This window comes from Aulonocara sp. 'chitande type north' Nkhata Bay, linkage group LG16 (genome assembly GCF_057382095.1).
Source record: "Aulonocara sp. 'chitande type north' Nkhata Bay isolate Kocher_YH1m ecotype deep benthic linkage group LG16, A_spYH_male_GT1.1, whole genome shotgun sequence".
NCBI classification, from domain to species: Eukaryota; Metazoa; Chordata; class Actinopteri; order Cichliformes; family Cichlidae; genus Aulonocara; species Aulonocara sp. 'chitande type north' Nkhata Bay.
Window position 1 is genome coordinate 19,498,251 of NC_141359.1, and position 16,633 is coordinate 19,514,883.

Here is a 16,633-nt window from a genome sequence, read left to right on the forward strand (position 1 = left end):
CTAATGAAATAAAATCCACGTCATGCAGGCAGTATTGTAAAGATTTTATTAAAAACACATACTTTACAACAAAGCTACATCTCTATTAAAAAAAATCCAGTCACAATTATATTTTGGTGTGGGTGCATCCAGATATAAAAAACAGTCCATCTTCCCGCAAATGTAGTTTCCATTGCTACCGTTACTGCTTTATCCACGTACAATGGATAATATATATATATATATATATATATATATATATATATATATATATATATATATATATATATATATATTATATATAAACAATTTTTAAATAGTGGAAGGCAAAAAAGAAATTACTGTAAAAAAACAAACTTGACAGCAAAACAAAAATAAAAACAAATAACCACTGTATCTTTATTAAACTTATGCTTAACCAGGAAGTAAAACTAGAAAGTAGGGATCTCTTCTGCGAGTCCTGGATCTTTTTCAGCACAGGCACCTTTTTACAACGACAAATGTACTTAACCCAAAAAATCCATCACCACACGTAAGACAATTCAAGAGAACTAGGACAAGAATCACATACAATCATATTAATAACAATCAATAATATGATTTCATGCAGCTGCACATCACCTGCAGTATACACCATCACCCACAGGGTACAATTATACTCATACAGTATATTTACACTACTAAATGAATCAACAACATCTTTGTTCCTTCCAGGTGACCAAACAGGCACCAACTTCTTTATCTTCATTTTTACCGTTTTCAAGAAAAGATCAAAAGACAGAAATGTTTCAGATGACTACAGTGGTGTTGCTATGGGAGCTTCGATCCTACGAGAGAAAAGTGAAAAAGGTGAAATTAGAATTTAAGATGAGGTTACGCACACAGGTAGAGAAAAGCACCAAGACATTAGAAGAAAATAAAAAATGAAAGTAGTTAAGACTAAATGAATGGCACTTCATCCACACCTTCAGGTATATTTGTAATCTTTACAAATCAGTCTTTTGCTTAATTTGCAATTAATTAAAAACCCCTAAATGCAGTTCTGTGAAATTGCCCGCTTTTATAGTTTTCTCATAGTTTTGCATAAAACCTCTTCAAACCATTTCATACACTGAATCATTTCAGTGTATGAAATGTATCCATTTTCTGTGTCCTCGGTCAGGATTCTAAACATATTTCAGTTAAAATACAATAACTCTGGAGTCGTTGTAGGATCACAGTGGTGCACTGACTGATACTGCCAACCTAAAGGTGTGGCTGGGATATTAAAAGCCATGCAAGATAAAAGAAGAATAAAACAACACACCACTGGGTCAGAGTGTGTCACTAGCTGTGTGTGGATCTTACAGAAAGGCGGTCGTAGTTCTTCTGGTTGTTACTGCGTGGAGGCTGAATGTCGATGGAGTGGTAGCTGGGAGGCAACTCTGACCAGTCCTTCCCTTTTCCTCCTTTTCTTCTCATACTGTCCTCTTCATCTGAGCTCCAGGACCCGTTGCGGTGCAGGGGAGGTGAGTAGCTCCTCTGCCTACGAGGAGCTCTGCTTTGTAGCTCATCCATGAGGTCATCGCGACTTCGGGCACGGTGCCTGGACGAACTCCCTCTCTCATTCCTTGAACTCCTGTGAGATGCTCTTCCCCGCCTGTTGTCCCTATCCGAATCATCAATGTAATCACGCAGGATTCCCCGCCTGGGAGGAGACGCACTTCTGTATCTGTCTCTTGATCCACGACTGTTGCGGTGGAGACCACCTGCTGAGCGGTTTGTACTCCCACTGGACTGGCTGGATATCCTGAGAGCCCCCCTAGCTCCATCTCCACCACCAGGGCCCCTGCGTGAAGAAAAGCTGGGTACACGCTGGATAATAGGAGGCAGGGTGATCACTCTTCTCTCCATCCCTCTCGTCCCCATCTCATCCAGTGCTGACAACACACTCGGAGGCCCTGGTGTGTAGGAAACTTGTGGAGGAGCATGCTGAGCCTGTAATGGAGGCACATTCTGGACAGCATGAGGAGCCATCCCTGGTGCAATGACATCAAGCCCTCTCACTTGATTCTCGAAGTATTCCAACACCTGGTTGTTACCATGAATGCTGCCACGCACACTGCTGTTGCCATAGTGTAAAGGAGGAGGTGGCGGCTGCTGCTGTAGGCCCATGGGTGACAGCTGCATGGGAGCCATGGCAAAGTTGTGCTTGTTTGGGTAGTCTGAGTATGAATCTGAAACCAAACTGACAGCGATTAAGAAGATAAACAACAACTGTTGAACCTACATGAACTCAAGTTATTCTCTGGACATTTGAAGGGAGGAGTATTGTTTAGAGGAGTATTGCCAAATTTGTACACAAACAAGGAATTTGTCGCAGTGTCATGATGCAAAAAACAGTGGTACAGAAATAGAACATATGGTATTTGCAGTATATGTATATATATATATTACAAAAACACAGAAAAGGAATATATACTAACTACCTAGAGATACAGATATACAGAGTACAACTAGAAAATAAGAAATAAGTAAGCCTACAATTAAGTGCTTTAACTGAATCTGGTGTGCAATGTTGTTATAGGCTGACTAAATAAGGTTGTTATTGTAGCATATAGTCCAACAGCCTGGGGAAAGAAACTATTCTCATGCCGTGAGATGTCTGTTCTGCAAGGTGCATGAGTGCACAGGGAAGGCAGGGGTGGGCCCAATTACATTAAGAGATTTGATTGAGCAATCCAGTGTCAGTAATGAAAATGAACGAATGGGCTGCTGTCAGTGCTTGTAGGGCCGGTGCATATGTGTTGCATGTAAACGTTTTACAATGAAAGGCATTGTGACCACTGAAATGCTCACATGAAGTGTTGAACCAGTATTAAACACAGACTGTATAAAAAAGACAAAGCCAGTACAGAAGATTCTTAAACCAGTATTCTTTCTATTGGCCAGCAGGGGGCAACTCCTCTGACTGCAAAGAGAAATCAGACTGTATATAATTTTACCGAATAACTATTCTTGCTTTATTGCCTTAGTAAACATTTTTCTGTTTACGTGCTCAATCACTTGTTTCAACACTTCCTGAATACAACATGAAGTTTATTTTGTGATTTATCATCAGCTTTAAAGTAAAAGAGAAGATGAAGCAGAATATGTTTCAGGTCAGTGCTAAATTATCACGATGCATGTTGTACGAACATGCAGTGCCCTCCGTTTCTGACTAATATCAAAACCAGATTTAAAAAAATACAAACAGGTGTGAAAAAGCAAGAGTGCACAAACCAATGAGGGAGCTTTGAATCGTCTTTTATGTACAGTCTATGGTTTTAATGCTGTTAGAGTAACACAGATACAGACAGGGCAGCATAAGCAGATTCCAAAAATTGAGGCTTCTTGCAAAAAAAGAGTTCACGTGGTGGAAACAAACCACATTACAACCAGAGGTAAAATAAATAAATAATAATAAGGGCATGACTGCAATACAAGCCTGCTTCAAAGCTTTCTATTGCAGGTCTGCTACCTTCACCAGCTGAAGTGAATAAAAGCTCTGATGCCCATATTCAGAATTCCACATTGTTTGGGGGTTTATTTTACGTCATTGCAAATAAAGGATTAAGGACAAGTCTTATTGTGCTTTCCCTCACTCACCTGAATACAGAATGGGAACGCCCTGGGAGGAAGCATTGGAGCTGATGGGAGCATAAATGGGCTGACCATTCATCCAGGGTAACATAGCTTTCCGAGCTTCTTTCAGCATCTTGTGCTCCATCACAGCTGAAGTCAAAGCACATGGAGCAAGCAGTTCAAAAAGACTGATATAGGTACTTAACCAGCAGATACTGATTTACAGCAGAGGGTAATAATAATACTGCTTGTTTTTAAAGTACACTGGACCATCTCAGTAAATATTCTGTCTTAAAACAAACTGAGGGGAATTTCAGCTTACATTTCTTTACTAATGTATTTCCTCTTTTGTAGCATGCCGTGAGAAGGGCACATAATTACAATGTGTTTGCAGAGTGCATATTTCACATATTTTCGAGAGCACACAGGGCTGCGCACACACACAGGATTATATGAAACACAATGACACATCTGGCAGCTGCGGCGACCTTCAAAAGAACAGTGCTGCATACCATTTACAATTCATGTCCTCGTCAAACATTTAGAAATTTTTCTCTATGGATTTTAAATTAGTTTGATCTATATCTACTCATAATAACTCTCTTTATCTTAGACTACAGGCTTACTTAAAAATAATTAATCAGTTTAAAATTGCAAAATGGTTTATGCAGTAATAATGAGATACGGCGTATGGGTTCTCTCCATGCACTGTGGTTTCCTCCGATGGTACAAATACATGTTTATTAAAAACTTGTGAAACATTAAACTTTTAACTAATGCCTGATTTAGACTTCTGCAGGGAGCCATTGCAGAGATCTACGTAAGTCGCCGACGTCATTGCCCACATTTATACTTTTAAGTGGCTATGTGTTATTTACCATGTAGTCGTATCCCAGTGTTTCATATACAGTGTTGGGGAGTAACGGAATACATGTACCAGCGTTACGTATTTAAAATAAAAAATATGAGTAACTGTATTCCGTTACAGTTTCCGTTTAAATAGGTGGTAATCAGAATACAGTTACTTTGTGGAAATAAATAGAATACACGGCGGTCATTTCTTGTTTCATATGTTAGCCTATGCCCACTCTATGCCTTCTCCAATTTAGGTGATTAAAAACAGTTGGGTGCAGGTTTAGCTCAGTTGGATGAGCATGTAATCATATGTCGTATAGCTGAGAGAGGCCGGCCTGGGTTTGAGTGCAACCTGCGGACTTTTTTTTCTCAGTTTCCATTCAGGATTAATACATTTTCTCTGATTCTGATTGCTGGAAATCCAAACAAAACACACAATAACAGGCTCTAATGTAAGCGTCCTGTTAATGTTGGTGGCGTCAGTTACATGGACCCAGAGCCAGCATTTCTTACTTGGACACCACATCATAACAAGAATGGGATGGGTGAAACTTCAGTATCTTCGGTGTACTATTGTTGTGGGGCGATTGTGGCTCAAGAGTTGGGAGTTCACCTTGTAATCGGAAGGTTGCCGGTTCGAACCCCGGCTTGGACAGTCTCGGTCGTTGTGTCCTTGGGCAAGACACTTCACCCGTTGCCTACTGGTGGTGGTCAGAGGGCCCGGTGGCGCCAGTGTCCGGCAGCCTCGCCTCTGTCAGTGCGCCCCAGGGTGGCTGTGGCTACAATGTAGCTTGCCATCACCAGTGTGTGAATGTGTGTGTGAATGGGTGGATGACTGGATATGTAAAGTGCTTTGGGGTCCTTAGGGACTAGTAAAAGCGCTATATAAATACAGGCCATTTACCATTTTACCATTTGTGTGATTTTTATCACTATTAATGAAGGCTACTCGCCACCAAGCTAACACTGTTAGCTGGCGTTGGCTGAGGTTAGTCCATAGACTGCAGACTGTTAGGCCGTTTCTAAATACTCAAGTACGCAAGTCTGTACTCGCCTTTTCGCTAGTCTGGACTTCGGAAGTTCACACAGGAGTCCGGACTTCCCGAGAACGCAGCGCGATCGTTCTACAATTGGAACGGCAGTGTACTTGATGAGCTATGACGTAGATTTCCAGCTGAAGCCTATTCAGCTGCAGTATTTCTACTTTGCCACATAGTTACATGTTTGAATACTTTTCTGGCAACAGAAGTTTCTTTCTCATGATTTAGTGAAGTGAATCTTCCACATGTAGAGCTACAGCTAAAAATGTACAATCAAAAAAAGCATTTCTTCTACCTTTTTCTGGACAGCAGCATGTCCGAGGGCAACAAGGGCAGCGGACGTAGCAGCAACAATTCTGCGGGCAGCACTGACAGCAGCATATGCAAAAGAGCATGATGAGCAGGAGACCACCGATGATGATTAACAGGACCGTCAGCCAGTCTGGAGCAAGTGACAGTAAAACATAATTACTGACAACATTACTGATATAGCAGTATATTTTACATTTTACTACCTCAAATAACTCGACTTGAAGCGACTGAGGGGACTTACGGAAAACGATGAGCTTGACTTCACGATCCGAGTCCCCTGTTGTGTCACCGGGAGCATCAATGGTGCAAAAATACACACCGTTATCCCACCACATCACCTCAGTGATGACCAGATCAGCAGCTGTTGTCAGAAAACATCACATTAGTCTGAAATGTGAAAGAAATTGAAATACATTTAGACTGTACTGCAGCATTATAGTTATGATGTAATCAAACATACTGTTTCGAATTGTAATTCTGCGGTTCCTGTATTCCGCACCCAGGATGGGCTCATTGATGCCCCGTTTCTGGATGACAGTACGAACGGTGCGCTGGCGGTCCGGGCAGTCATTGGAGGGGTCCTGACCGAGCTGCAGAGCTGCCTGATAGGCTTTAGGAAAAAAAGGAAATTATTTAAATAGGAATATAAGTACATATGCTGCTTAAACCACTGAAAAACAGTCTGATAGGAATTAAAAATATGAAGGAAAATTAAACAGTACACACAAAGATTAAAAACACACAGCTGATGCCTCAAACCTGTGTAAAATAAAAAAAATACAATTTTTATTTAAATTTTTATGAAAATATGCATAATGCAGAGCCTTGCAGGCTGAAATTAGACATGTCTGTAATTCTGTATGTGTTGGTGTGAAAAGGAATGCAAGGATCGGGTGTGTCTATATGCACACCACACTGAAACAGGGCAAACACAATGGAACCACTGCACGCTTGTCATGATCTCTGGTATGGACCCTGGGATTTTCAGCGGTGTCGAGTTGTGGGTTTTTTGTTTTTGTATTCTTTGATATTCATAATGGTTTCCCCTCTATTTGTATTTGTATTTTCTTGGTCTCTTTATGTTTTCTTGTTTTGTGCTTCTTAAGCACATGCTGGAGGTTAACTCCTGTTTTACTTGAAGATTAGTTTTGTTCCCTGTCTGTCCTCCCCTGATACCCTGGTTGCTTTCACCTTTTGTTGATTAGTTTTCACATCTCACTTCTCATCTGTGTCCCATCCCCCATCAGTCCTCTGTGTATAAATAATCCTGATTACACTTTTTCTTTTATTGTGCTGTCACTGTATCCCTGGGGTTGTTCCCTGGAAACTTTGGATGTCATTTGTTATCTCGCTGTGGATTTTGTACTTTGAATTTAACCATGAACCTAAAAAGGTTGTTTTTTGTTTTCTTAGGTTTTGCATTTGGGTCCTTTACTAACAACCGTAGTAATACTTAGCCCAAAGTTAAAACTCAGATATGCAATGTTTGGATCCACTGTGCATCTTTCTGTTTGTCAAAATATTTTTGAAAATTACTGTTGACTTATTTGAAATGTTGTCCAGCTGAATTAAATTTTAATTAGTAACTTTTTGAATAACTTGTGTCGTGTTCAGGGTGCTCCCCACCTCTCACCCGGGGCTCAAGGCTCTCACAACCAGGGCCCTATACTACAAAGCAAGATCAACATACCTAAGTTATCTTTCTGTTATCTGGAGTCACTTAAACTAACACTGGCAATCTGGATAAGCATTCAGTGAATCTGGTTATCAGCTCGCTAAGTAAACCCATCGTTTCCCCTGCTTGCTGACGTGAAAGTGGCAGCATCTGACTAACCCCACTGATGGGTACCGGGAGCAGAGCGGCTAATTTTGAATGGAAGATGAAAACAATAATATTAGAAACATATTATTTATCAAAATTATTACATTTTTATATTTTCTAATTAGTTTTTATTTTTATTTCATTTTGATTACTCACTCGCTTTTAATTCATTTCAGTGTCCGTTAACTTGCAGAGCGGGCTTGTCTCAGATTAGTTTTTAATTATTGAAAATGTTATATATATATATATATATATATATATATATATATATATATATATATATATATATATATATATGAAAATAAGGAAAACATACTGTTTGATAACATTTTGAAATATTGACTTACCTTTTTGTGCACAGATAGCTACAACTGATTTACTTTGCTGTTAAGACTGGTTTGTATCAGGATCTAAGTCAATATTGAATACATTTTTGGTAATTTATAAAAGACTTGCATATTTGAATCCTTTGGTCTACAATAATAGAAACACAGGATTCTGAGACCAGAAAAGGGAGCTCATATCCTGAATCCTGTGCGGCAAAGATTTGAGCAACAAAAGGAAAGAAAAAGGGGTCAAAGTTTCAGTTAAATATTAAACAAGGTGATCCACAGGAGTCATTCATCCAGTCGGGCTGAAGACTAGAACTGTAAAAGCAGAAATTACTGCCTCGCTGGTATACGCCTTCACCAGCAAGTCACGTTGCAGTTTTTGTCAACACAAAATTATAAAAGTATTTTAACTGAAGATTGAAGGTGATTCTAATAAAACAAACGCTGTGGCCATTACAAAGCTGGAAAGTGCTTCAGGCGTGGATGCTGACAAAATGAAACTACAAACTATGAACACACCAACAAAGCACAGAAAGAGTCTAATCTGTTAATATCTGCTCATTTTCAAGTACGTGTATCAACAACGTACCATCCTCTTCTTCCACCTGTAGCCTCACCTGTGGAGTAGTAATCCAGTACGGGGTCTTTACAGAAGGATTTGAACTTCCAGGAGACCAGGACGTCCTGCTGGTTCGCTGAGGTTGAGTAGTCACAGCGCAGAATCACAGAGGCAAACAGCATCGTCCTCCTCTCCGTCTCTGGAACATTCACTGTAACGGACAGCAGCTCTGACACAGGAAGGGAGAATGGTGAGATTGGACTTTAAAAACTTAAACAGCAACAACTGATTTGACACACACACAATTGGAATTGATATTCCATCAGCCAAAAAAAAGACCTCGTGCGATGGCTGCTGAGTGATGGATTGAAAAGAATCTGACCAAACTGGTTAACAGTTTACGCTTGAAATGCTTAACTGTGCGCAGATTGTACTCTATTATTACAAGTAATAACAGCCTTCAGTCACGATCTATAATGGCAAGTTTTGGAAAACAAGCTGATGACAAAAAACATCTGCTGATGGACAAATGTATCAGTTAAAGTTAAAGGTAAAAACTTTCTCCTCAGTTATCCTTGAACGATGCCAGCTTTACTCAGTAGATTTATATCTCAAAATACAAGTCCCCAATCAGTTATTTTCCACAGTTTATTATCTTTGTTCCGTCCATCCATCCATCCATCTTCATCCGCTTTGTCCGGGGCCGGGTCGCGGGGGCAGCAGCCTAAGCAAAGAGGCCCAGACCTCCCTCTCCCCAGCCACCTCCTCCAGCTTATCCGGGGGAATACCAAGGCGTTCCCAGGCCAGCCGAGAGATATAATCTCTCCAGCGTGTCCTGGGTCTGCCCCGGGGCCTCCTCCCGGTGGGACATGCCTGGAACACCTCACCCAGGAGGCTCCCAGGGGGCATCCTTGTCAGATGCCCGAACCACCTCAGCTGGCTCCTTTCGATGTGGAGCAGCAGCTGCTCTACTCTGAGCCCCTCCTGGATGGCCGAACTTCTCACCCTATCTCTAAGGGAGAGGCCAGCCACCCTTCGGAGGAAGCTCATTTCTGCCGCTTGTATCCGCGATCTCGTTCTTTCGGTCACTACCCACAGCTCGTGGCCATAGGTGAGGGTAGGGACGTAGATCGACCGGTAAATTGAGAGCTTCGCTTTTACACTCAGCTCCCTCTTCACCACGACGGACCGGTGCAGCGTCCGCATTACTGCAGCTGCAGCCCCAATCCGTCTGTCGATCTCCGGCTCCCTTCTCCCATCACTCGCGAACAAGACCCCGAGATACTTGAACTCCTCCACTTGGGGCAGGAACTCATCCCCGACCCGGAGTGGGCACTCCACCCTTTTCCGGCTGAGAACCATGGCCTCAGATTTGGAGGTGCTGATCCTCATTCCCGCTGCTTCACACTCGGCTGCGAACCGTTCCAGTGCGAGCTGGAGGCCCTCACCCGATGAAGCCAACAGAACCACATCATCTGCAAAAATCAGAGATGAGATTCTGAGGCCACCAAAGCGAAAGCCCTCCGCCACTTGGCTGCGCCTAGAAATCCTGTCCATAAAAATTATGAACAGAACCGGAGACAAAGGGCAGCCCTGGCGGAGCCCATCACCCACCAGGAACAAGTCCGACTTATTGCCGGCAATGCGAACCAAGCTCTTGCAACGGTTGTATAGGGATCGAATGGCCCGTAGCAATGGGCCAGACACCCCATATTCCCGCAACACCTCCCACAGGACACCCCGAGGGACACGGTCGAATGACTTCTCCAAGTCCACAAAACACATGTAGACTGGTTGGGCAAACTCCCATGCACCCTCAAGTATCCTCGAGAGGATAAAGAGCTGGTCCAGTGTTCCGCGACCAGGACGAAAACCGCATTGTTCCTCCTGTATCCGAGGTTCGACTAACGGACGAACTCTCCTTTCCAGCACCCTGGCATAGACTTTCCCAGGGAGGCTGAGGAGTGTGATCCCCCTGTAGTTGGAACACACCCTCCGGTCCCCTTTCTTAAAGATGGGGACCACCACCCCGGTCTGCCAGTCCACAGGTACTGCCCCTGATCTCCACGCAACATTGCAGAGGCGTGTCAACCAGGACAGCCCTACAACGTCCAGAGCCTTCAGGAACTCGGGGCGGACCTCATCAACACCAGGGGCTCTGCCACCAAGGAGTTGTTTAACTGCCTCAGTGACCTCGCCCCCGGAAATTGGCGGGTCATTCCCCTCATCCCCAGACTCTGCTTCCTCCTCGGAAGACGTGTCAGTGGGATTAAGGAGGTCCTCGAAGTATTCCTTCCACCGCTTGACAATTTTCTCAGTCGACGTCAGCAGCGCTCTGCCAGCACTATACACAGTGCAGGTAGAGCACTGCTTTCCCCTCCTGAGACGTCTGACGGTTTGCCAGAATCTCTTCGAGGCAGTCCGAAAGTCTTTTTCCATGGCCTCTCCGAACTCACCCGAGTTTTTGCTTCAGCCACTGCCCGAGCCGCATTCCGCTTGGCCTGTCGATACCTGTCGGCTGCCTCCGGAGTCCCACAGGCTAACCAAGCCCGATAGGACTCCTTCTTCAGCCTGGTGGCTCCCTTCACCTCTGGTGTCCACCATTTGGTTCGGGGATTACCACCACGGCAGGCACCAACCACCTTGCGGCCGCAGCTCAATGCAGCAGCTTCGGCAATGGAGACGCTGAACATGGTCCATTCGGACTCAATGTCCCCAGTCTCCCTCGGAATGCTGTTGAAGCTCTGCCGGAGGTGTGCGTTGAAGATCTCGCGGACTGGGGCCTCTGCTAGACGTTCCCAGCACACCCTCACTACGCGTTTAGGTGCACCAGGTCTGTCCAGCGTCCTCCCCCGCCACCTGATCCAACTCACCACCAGGTGGTGATCAGTTGACAGCTCAGCCCCTCTCTTTACCCGAGTGTCCAGAACATATGGTCGCAGATCTGCTGAACAGGGTGTTCGTTATGGCCAAACCGCCATGGCACCGCTCGGGTTCAGATCAGGGAGGCCGTTCCTCCCAATCACGCCCCTCCAGGTCTCGCTGTCGTTACCCACGTGAGCATTGAAGTCTCCCAGCAGGACAACAGAGTCTCCAGGTGGAGCACCCTCCAGCACCCCCCCCCCAGGGACTCTAAGAAGGCTGGGTACTCTGAACTGCCACTCGGCGCATAAGCGCAGATGACAGTCAGGACCCGTTCCCCGACCCTAAGGCGCAGGGAACAAACCCTCTCGTCCACCGGGAAAAACCCCAACGTACCGGCAGCAAGGGGATATTAGGATACCCACCCCAGCCCGCCGCCTCTCACCAGGGGCAACTCCAGACTGAGACAGAGTCCAGCCCCTCTCCAGGAGACTGGTTCCAGAGCCCGACTGTAGAGGTGAGCCCGACTATATCTAGCCGGTACCTCTCAACCTCACGCACTAACTCAGGCTCCTTCCCCACCAGAGAGGTGACACCTCTCTGGTGGGGAAGGAGCCTGATAACATTATAAGATAACATTATCTTTGTTATAAACTAAAATTTGTTGATGCACTAAATGTTAGGAACTATGTGAAAAATGTCTTTAAACCATTTCTGCAGTTAATATTGCGAGTCTTCTTTTTAGAGATTGTTCAATCCAAAACTTAATATCTTCTCATCACAGAGCCATTTTTAAACTGAAGAAGACACTTTCTAATAATAATAATATTAATATGAATTTATCTCCTCACTATAATAATAATAATAATAATAATAATAATAATAATAATAATAATAATAATGGATTGCATTTATATAGCGCTTTTCGAGAACCTCAAAGCGCTGTACAATTCCACTATTCATTCACTCTCACATTCACACACTGGTGGAGGCTACAGTTGTAGCCACAGCTGCCCTGGGGCAGACTGACAGAAGCCAGGCTGCCATATCGCGCCATCGGCCCCTCTGGCCAACACACTATGCAAATAATGAATACTGAATACATGATACTGAATTACAGGTTGTAGATTTTCTGGTTCCCACATGTCAGGCTAACGTGTAAATGAGCAAAACCCAGTAGGAAGATACTTAGGAGCAGAGACTATGTTCATATTTCTACTTATAGTTGAAGTTGCTTCTTTTATTAAGTTTGAGCTGAAAAGTGTTTGTGATCATTGAGCTCTTAAAAGTATTTGGTACTTTTTTCCTTTAAATCATAGCTGCGTTAACAATCTATGGCACAAAATACTACAGTTCCAATAAACAAGGCATCTTCAAATTACTTGTTTTCATTGACCAACAGTTTAAAAACAGTTTCACTAGCGGTGGAGTGTTCTCCACATGTTCTGTTCTCCACAGAATATTTGCAATTATTTCCTGCTCCCCTTTGTGTCATTAAAAAAAAATCAAACAAAACATGTTTAGATTAACTGTCATTTTGGACAGTTACAGGAAGTCATGATGGGTATATTAACCAGTCTGTGATACAAGTGGAAAGCATGTTAAAAAGATGATACGTGATAATTAAGTCAGCTGCAGTGCTACTTATCTGACAAAGATTATTTTTTACTGTGTGCTGACATAATGTGATACATTCAGTGTAAAGATTGCACAGTATTACACTGAGCCACACCTGTGATCATGGGAACCTGTTTCATGAACGATATCAAGCTATTTTATACAATTACAATACAATACAATTTTATTTATATAGCACATTTAAAAACCCGAAGGCACACCAAAGTGCTTCACAGTAATATGGAGAGTCAACATAAGTCAAAAACAGGGTACAAATCGGGCACAAGCACAGACAGGATAGAGGCACTAACAGACCAGGAGAGTTAGATAAATACAAAATATGCTACGAAGACAAAAACAGCAGTAAAATTAATAAAAATAATACATTTAATAAAATCTAATAAAAGATTTAAAAGTTTAAAAATTAAAAGATTTAAAAGGGTATTAACCCTTTACAGCCGGTCGGAGCGGGCACGCTCTGTTTTGCGTAACTATTTTTAAATCCCGGTAGCTCTGCAACCACGTAAGCTAGCGCAATCATTTTTTTTGCATATGAAACCGGAGGAGTTGTACTTACATCTGATGCCATCAGCTTGTCCTCGGTCACGGTTTCCTTCCACATAAAGCTTTGCAAAAACTGCATAAAAAGCGCTTGCAGGAACAAAAACATAATATTCCAGAAACACGCTGTGCCGATCCAATCAGCTGTTCATAACACTTCCTATGTTGGAATAGACGTCAGCGCGAACTTTTGCATTTCCGCCATTACCTGCCCGAAACCGGAAGTGACGTCATTTTCGCGGAAATGTAGTCTTTTTTATGATCAGGGCCTCAGTGCATATACTGGTCTTTTTAAAAGTTATCTTTGACTTTATGACTTTCTGTGTCGTTTCTGGGATGATTAGGACTCATATTGCACTGCTGGAAATAGTTTATTTTGATGCACATGCTGCTTTTTTTGCAAATTTGCAGTATAATATTTATTTTCGTTTTTCCTGCAGTGTATAAAAATTGGTGTATTTCAAAAATAAAACTATGAAGACACTCAAAATAAATTTCCTGTGGTAGGAAACTATTTTGTGCAACTTTTTTGTATTTACAGTTTTGAGGGATAAGCCTCTTAAATTTCTCTAACTACAAATATATGTTAAAAAAGCAAAAACGATTTTCAATTTTTTTGTAGTTTATTGACCTTTTTTGCAATTTATGTAATTACTATGCACTTAATGCATACATATTATTAAAATCTGGGCTATAATGGTTGTATTAATGTATAGCAACTTGAAATGCTCCCAAAAATGGCTCCACAGCAGGTAAAAATATAATATAAGCTCTGGCGGACTTGGTTCTATGGTAGGTCTTAAAGGGTTAACTGGTCGGGAAAGCCAAGTCAAATAGATATGCTTTTAATCTTGATTTAAAGGACTGGATAGAGTCTAAGGCTCGAATAGAAGCAGGGAGGCTATTCCAAAGGTTGGGTGCAGCTGAAGCAAAGGCACGATCGCCTCTGGTGTTCAGTCTAAACTTAGGTTGGGCCAGGAGTAATTGACCTGATGATCTTAATGCACGACAAGGAGTGTACAAATTGAGGAGGTCAGTGAGGTAGCTGGGCGCAATGTTATTCAGGATTTTAAAAGTGAGTAGCAAGATTTTAAACTCAATGCGATATTTGATTGGTAACCAGTGTAGATCAACAAGAGCCGGAGTAATAGGGTCAAATTTTCTAGTGCCAGTAAGAAGGTGAGCCGCAGCATTCTGAACGAGTTGCAGCCTTCGAAGAGAGAAGGCTTGGAGACCACAGTAGAGAGAATTACAATAATCTAACCTGGAGGTCACAAAAGCATGGATAAGTTTTTCCAGGTCCCTGTGTGGTATATAATTTCAGCCATAAGCACTCTTGCCAAACAGGTAATTTTTAAATTCTATTGATAAAATCCCTTCATAGATCCTGTTGAACACAGTCTATTAGCCCATATGAACATCTTGGCACTACAGAAAAAGGCGAACCAGTGGTTTAAGGTTAGAATAATCGGATTTTAAAAGTTTAAAATGGTCTGTATCTGTTATTTTGACTCATTAATCCAAATAAGTCCTCAATTATAGATGACCGCTGTTAGTAAATTATTATTATTAATAAACTGTTAGCTGAAAGTTCCTTTCCTTTAAAAATCAATAAAAACTCAAAAGAGAGGGGTTAACATAAACGTCGCTTTGGCCCTCTTTTGTTTACAGCAACTTAAACAAACCCCCCACGGAAAAGTAGTGGAGCGGTCACGTGACCACAGGTCGGCCTTGTCCTGTTTACACCTGCCAATAATTAACTTTTAAAAATTACAGCTAGTTTCGCCTTTTTTGCTTTAGTCGACACACATCTCCATTTAGAGCGACATGTATGAGGAAGAAAGTGCGTTTGCTGGAGAAACCTTTAAAGCCTCACCTGTTGGCAGGCGAACCAGCAGAAGCGCCATCAGGATCATATTTCGCATCTTGCTGCTCTGTATCCTCCCGCGGAAGCTCGACTTCTTTTACTGACTGAAAATCCACAAAAATCCGGAATGTTTGTAGGAAACCGCCTCGCACGCGCCGCTGCACATACTAACGAGACTTCAGTTAAGCTACAACGTCAGCCCGCTCGGCTGTGCGGCTCGTTTGCGATGAGAGGCGAGTACCGTAGTTACAACGTAACAACCGACAACCTTCCAGTAAAGAGGCGAATCATCCCCCCTCCCCGCTGGCCCGTTCCTCCACACTGCTCCAGGTGACATCAGTGGCCCCGCCCCCTTTGGCAGGTGCCGCAACAAGGAAAGAGAAAGAAAGAAATAGGACGATACCGAGATAAGCTTAATATACGTTCTATGACACTGGATACTATAGCTCAGGTGAAAAATAGTCCCTCAATCAGAAGTAGGGGAGACCGGGGATAGTTGTAACGTGGGTCAGTTGTAACACTTCCAATTTCTCCAATCAGGGCTAAGTTTCAAATGATGTGACTCATCCTGTGCATGCCCAATTCAGTTCTGCTATTACATGTGAAAAATCAGCACATTTTGTCAAACACAGACAATTTAACATGAAAAAAAGTAATTTGTATACCAAAAAGTAAGTTTTTCTACTTTATTTCAATTTCTAATAGCATTATCTGCTTTGCAGTTAAACTCATCAAACTTAAATTATGTTATTTGTATGTCTATGGGGATATATTCTGTGTAGGTCTTTAGTGCTAATGTTTTAGTCGTTGGCTGTAATGTTAGCTAGTTCATGGCTATAGGAGTCTGGGTCAGTTGTAACAGCAACAGTCTGGGTTAGTTAACTTGTAACAATAATGCAGATGTTACAACTTACCACACTATTACTTTAACTTATATTAAACAAGTTGGGGCAACGACATCAGCAGAGAGAGGTTCACTGGTCGCTTTTGTATATGCGGTTAATGCCATTGGCAACACAATTCCTCCACTGTTTGCGTTCCCACACCACACATACATTATGCAGACCACTGTGTCAGAGATGGACCAGTAGGAAATACTGGTAGTGGAAATAAATCAGGATGGGTGCAAGAAACAGATTTCCTCATCTTTCTGAAGCACTTTGCAAACCACACCAAGGTATGATAAAAAGTAATGGAATTGCGATGCTGGTGAACAACTACATT

The 16,633-nt window shown here is 42.5% G+C and overlaps 1 protein-coding gene across 1 annotated transcript; it reads right to left on the reverse strand.

Moving 5' to 3' along the window:
• Positions 1 to 301: 301 nt before the first annotated feature.
• Positions 302 to 15,678, reverse strand: ildr1b (immunoglobulin-like domain containing receptor 1b). The gene is made up of 8 exons (XM_086267499.1): positions 15,419 to 15,678; positions 8,561 to 8,731; positions 6,250 to 6,399; positions 6,031 to 6,150; positions 5,773 to 5,919; positions 3,607 to 3,732; positions 1,327 to 2,195; positions 302 to 806 (listed from the first exon to the last, which is right to left on the reverse strand). Exons 1-8 carry the CDS (start codon positions 15,465 to 15,467, stop codon positions 768 to 770), a joined length of 1,671 nt encoding a protein of 556 aa, XP_086123625.1. The 5' UTR covers positions 15,468 to 15,678; the 3' UTR covers positions 302 to 767.
• Positions 15,679 to 16,633: the final 955 nt, after the last annotated feature.

What these genes read in the sequence shown, in the direction of transcription:
- ildr1b (XM_086267499.1), bottom strand. Translation starts at nt 15,467, where the DNA reads ATGCGAAATATGATCCTGATGGCGCTTCTGCTGGTTCGCCTGCCAACA. An exon ending in CAGAATTACAATTCGAAACA is followed by an intron (nt 6,151 to 6,249) that starts GTATGTTTGATT and finishes TTCTGACAACAG; the next exon opens with CTGCTGATCTGGTCATCACT. An exon ending in AGTCAAGCTCATCGTTTTCC is followed by an intron (nt 5,920 to 6,030) that starts GTAAGTCCCCTC and finishes CACTTGCTCCAG; the next exon opens with ACTGGCTGACGGTCCTGTTA.